General features: G+C 34.6%; 1 protein-coding gene across 1 annotated transcript; it reads left to right on the top strand.

The window, feature by feature from the left end:
- The first annotated feature begins 975 nt into the window (after positions 1-975).
- LOC127080743 (shaggy-related protein kinase eta) lies at positions 976-4,799 on the top strand. Its single transcript, XM_051021047.1, has 12 exons — positions 976-1,186; positions 2,147-2,239; positions 2,376-2,435; positions 2,519-2,791; positions 2,876-2,950; positions 3,052-3,108; positions 3,184-3,324; positions 3,444-3,494; positions 3,580-3,675; positions 3,772-3,855; positions 3,989-4,090; positions 4,212-4,799. The coding sequence occupies exons 1-12, from the start codon at positions 1,172-1,174 to the stop codon at positions 4,305-4,307; spliced, it is 1,143 nt and encodes a 380-aa protein (XP_050877004.1). The 5' UTR covers positions 976-1,171; the 3' UTR covers positions 4,308-4,799.
- Positions 4,800-5,198: the final 399 nt, after the last annotated feature.

The raw sequence follows: 5,198 nt of genomic DNA, 5'->3' as shown, positions 1-5,198 counted from the left end.
ACCGAGAAATAAAATAATAGTATTGTGAATTAAATTAAAAACCTGCTCCAAATCGGAGACTTGAATCTGGTACAAACTTGAAATAAATATGACTTGAAAGTAAAATGATGGCAAGATTAACTTCGACTATACGATGCTCCAAATTTGATTACAATAATGGTGCAATAATCCTCTGATGTGAAGAATTATTGCTTTAACGGTGTGACTCTATAGCCTATGCTGCAACTAGACTTGAATACCTATAACTAAAAACCCAAATCCTATTTATAGTGTAATAATGCCTCAGAGGTTACATAACACTTTCAAAATTAGTGTGGAGAAAAAATCTCTAGTCATGACCTTTTCCTAGCAACCGCCCTTGACACGGTGCAGAATAAGAAGATGGCACCCACCATCTACGCATGACGTTCGTCATGTGTACAAAATGTGGAATACGTGGTCTTGTGGTTGTTGAAACGTGGGTGAAAGCTTACACATCATGGCTACCCGCATGACCAACGCCATGTGGAACACCATGTGTGTATTTTCCATTGAAAATCTCCGATTCTTGCTCTTTTCGTTTTCTTTTTTCGTGAAAGACTTTATCTAGGCAATGTACCTAAAAACATGACAAAAAAAACAAGTATAACGCAGAAAAAATAACAATAAAACTATAATAATATGTGCAATCTGAGTCAACGGAGCACCCTCCGCCCCATCCCTTACTAAATTTATATTTAAAAAATAAAATTTATATAATCTTCACTAATTGCTAGTAATTTTTTTAAACTCAAATACTAATAAGTGTGAACAAAAAATTCAACTTTAAACTAAATGAAATGAGAAGAAATATATTTTTGACCGACAAATTAAACTAAGCACGTCTAATGATTGTATTAATAGCAAGTTCTTCCTAATCTACAAAGTGGGTCAAAGACAAATAGGAAAAGTCCAAAAAAGAAAACAAGAAAACAATAATAAAAAAAGAAAAAGAAAAGAAAGGGTAGACAGAAAAGAAAGGAGAGAGAAAGAGAGAGAAGAGAAAAAGAAGAGCTGGAATCACATGGACTTGTCTTTCTCTTGCTGGGTCCTCCATTCCCTTCTTACTTTCTCTTCCACCATCTCCCTCTTCTTCACCCTTCCCTAGTTTCTTCTCTCTTCTCTCTCTCTCTCTCTCCCTCCTTTCTTCCTCATGGCTGAGGATAAGGTATTTTCTCACCGCGAGAAATTTTTTTTTTGGTATTTTTTTATATGTAAATTTCTTGGTTGGTGTGAAAGTTGGTGATTCATGAATGGAATAATTGATTTTGTTTTGTTTTTGTAATAGTTTGAAGCGGAATTTTTATGTGTTGTGTGATTTTCGTTTGATTGTTTCCTTTTTTTGTTTGCTGAAAAAGGGAATGTTAGGGTTTGTTATTTTGGGGGAAATTCGATTCGTTGCTTAAAATTTGGTCTTTGAGGTACTATAGAAGACCCATTTTAGTAATTTTTGAGTTGATCTATGGGTTTCCCCGAAGTTTCAATTTTTTTTGACGGTGAGAAGTTTTGAACTAGGTTTTTTTTTTTTGAAGATTTGTTTGTTGCCGACACTTTGTTATGATCAGATCATGGTTCTTATCAAAGTTGGTCTCTCAATGATTTGTTGTCATGAACTTGTATTGTTTTCTGGTTATTCACCGCATCTTGCTTGCTTTCTGTGTTGTTCATCGCTTTGATTTGTGATTCTAGCTCTTGCACTTATTTAAAATTTTAATATAGCATATTTTGTTGAGTTTTTGTTTCTTACTTCAAATTTTTCAATGAAAGTCTAAAGCAAACAAAGTTTGTCCTCTGGATTTTGTGTTGCTATAGTTCTTGGTTCCTTGATCTTTAATGTTTACAGCTTATTCCCTTCTTAAGCTTTCTGATTATGTTTTTTTTCTTCTTCATGTTATATCTTTTAGAGACTTTCCCTTGATTATGCTGTTGATATGTGATGGTTTAACTCTGAATCTTGTTCTTCATCTCAGCCTTTCCTTACTATTTTTTATATGTCTACCAATTGGTTAATCATATGCTTTCTATTTTTAGCTTCATTTTGAAACCAAACTGTTTATTAATATTTTTGTGAGAAGCTCAATATGCTAATGTTTCATATATCTTGTGATTAACGCGATAATTTCAACAGGAGATGTCTACTTCTGTTATCAACGGGAATGATTCTCTCACTGGTCAAATAATATCTACAACAATTGGAGGCAAAAACGGTGAACCCAAACAGGTAAAGCCTTTTGTAAATCCCGCTGCGCCGATAAAATTACAGTTTTGAGTTCGAGTAGTTCACTGATTTGTTAGCAATTCCATTTGTCATTTGTCATGTATTACAAGTTTAACATCTTGTACAATGATTCTTGTAGACTATTAGTTACATGGCAGAACGTGTTGTAGGAACTGGATCATTTGGAATTGTTTTCCAGGTATGCTAATACTAGATTCTTTGTAACTGTTGCCGTCTCCACCTTTCTTTTCCTTCCATATGCTGATAATTTTGTTCTCTTAGGCGAAATGCTTGGAAACCGGAGAGGCAGTGGCCATTAAAAAGGTTTTACAAGACCGGAGATATAAGAACCGTGAACTACAGTTGATGCGTGTGATGGATCATCCAAATGTGGTCACACTGAAGCATTGTTTCTTTTCAACTACAAGTACAGATGAACTTTTTCTTAATTTGGTGATGGAATATGTTCCAGAATCCATGTATCGGGTCTTAAAGCACTATAACAACGCAAATCAAAGAATACCAATCATCTATGTAAAACTTTACATGTACCAGGTACGCCGTCGAATTTCTGGTGAATAATAAACTTGTCTGATTTATTCATTTAATGTCTGATAAAAATTTGTGGCGGGCATGCAGATCTTTAGGGGGTTGGCTTATATCCATACTGTTCCTGGAGTTTGCCACAGGGATTTAAAGCCTCAAAACATACTGGTTTGTTAATATGCTGTTGCTGAATGTATATTACAATTCAGATTTCTTTTGTAAGAGGAATAATTACTTTTGTCCCTGATGTTATTATGTGTATTCCCCAGGTTGATCCTCTTTCACATCAAGTTAAGCTATGTGATTTCGGAAGTGCGAAAATGCTGGTATGTTGACCTACTCATCTTATTTTAATATGCTTATTTTTCAAGTACTGACTGATCTTTGATTTTTCTGGCCAGGTCAAGGGCGAAGCTAATATATCATACATATGTTCACGATTCTATCGAGCTCCAGAGCTTATATTTGGTGCCACAGAGTATACTACTTCAATTGATATTTGGTCAGGTGGCTGTGTCCTTGCTGAACTTCTTTTGGGCCAGGTTTGTGTCATTGTTTTGTTTTTATAATTGTCGACATCATCATCATCATATACTGCAACATGATGCATTTCTATTAGTATCTGTCATCATGTCATTTAATAAAACGGGATCTTTTGCAGCCATTATTCCCTGGTGAAAATGCGGTGGACCAGCTCGTACATATTATAAAGGTGCGATTGGGGTCGGCATGAAACATATGTTTTAAATCATGCTTTACATGTCATGATTAATCAGATCTTTGGAACTCTGATGCAGGTGCTTGGAACACCCACCCGGGAGGAAGTTCGTTGCATGAATCCCAATTACAATGACTTTAGGTTTCCGCAAATAAAAGCACACCCATGGCACAAGGTCTGCATTTTAGTCTCTTCTCTAACTGCTGATTGATCAAATTTGAGTTGCTTAAATAAACATATTCACATTTTCCAATACTTCTAATTTGTGCAGATCTTCCACAAAAAGATGCCTCCAGAAGCTATCGATCTTGCTTCACGGCTTTTGCAGTACTCCCCAAGTCTCCGTTGCACTGCGGTGAGTGTTGTTGATCTCCATTCAAATATATTGCTCTTTCATAAGTCTAGACTTGTTCTGAATTCGATTAATCAACAAATATAAGTTTTTTTTTAATAGAAAAACTAGCTTATCAACTTATTTTGTTATGCAGCTTGAAGCTTGTGCACATCCTTTCTTTGATGATCTTCGAGAACCCAATGCCCGTCTGCCTAATGGTCGCCCATTTCCTCCTCTTTTCAACTTTAAACAGGAAGTAAGTCCTTAAAATATCTTTCTTGATCAGAATGATAACATCTACACATGTGTGATCCCAGTCAACATCCTAGTTAAACAAAAATGATGGTCAACTATAATGTTACTCTTCCCGTTTACAGTTATCAGGAGCATCCCCAGAGCTTGTTAACAAGTTGATACCTGACCACATAAAGCGGCAAATAGGGCTACAATTTGTTCAATCAACCGGATCATGATGATAATCATAGGAGGCAAAGTGTATACTAGTTGATACATTAAAACAAAAGCGGCACCATTATTTTTTGTCTAAGTTATCATGTTCTGTGGCCTGGCCAGTGTAGTTTCACGCTGAACCCGGACTGGATGGCTGCAGTTAATCCCTCAGTATATGTGTATACCTTTTGACTATATCTTGCAAAAGAATAGCTTTTTTTCATTGAATGTTTATTGTAAAATGTCTACATGATGTCATGGTATAGTTGGCCTAAATTGGTCAGAAAATGCTTTTGTGAGAGGAAAACCAAACAAACCCTTATAGCTGGATGGTGGGTCCCATAAAAACAAAGGTGGGTCTTTGGAGTTTTGATGAGATATTGTGATGGGCTATGTTGGTTGTTGGGTTTGGTTTTCTTAACTCTTATCATGTTAATATGTGCTTGATTTCATTGCAATGTTGCAGACCAGTTACTTTCCTTGTCGAATGTAATATCATATACCTTTCTCTTTAATATGCTTCATGTCCTTTTGATTAATTCTATTTTTTTTTTATCAATTGAATTAACACGTGCTATACATTTTTTATTTTTTATTTCAAATACGAATATTTAAGCATTAGTGGAAAAACTTAATAGTTTGGAGATTTTTGTTAAAACATTTGGTTATTTTGATAAAAAAATTCCAACAAATATGCGTGTAAAAGAAATAGAAAGATAACAAACATATAATACACTAGTATATAACAAATATAATAATTCTTGCATTAAATATGTGATTAAAAAATCATATTTATTAGAGATGCATAAGATAAAATAGTTTAACACCCATCATCTCAAAAGGATCAAAAGGACAAGCATAGGACAAGCATATTGAATCGAGAATAGAAGATAATCTTAATTTTTTTTGTACTA

The sequence above is a fragment of the Lathyrus oleraceus genome, chromosome 1, assembly GCF_024323335.1.
Source record: "Lathyrus oleraceus cultivar Zhongwan6 chromosome 1, CAAS_Psat_ZW6_1.0, whole genome shotgun sequence".
In the NCBI taxonomy this organism is placed as follows: domain Eukaryota; kingdom Viridiplantae; phylum Streptophyta; class Magnoliopsida; order Fabales; family Fabaceae; genus Lathyrus; species Lathyrus oleraceus.
This window is presented reverse-complemented; position numbering and strand designations above follow the sequence as displayed.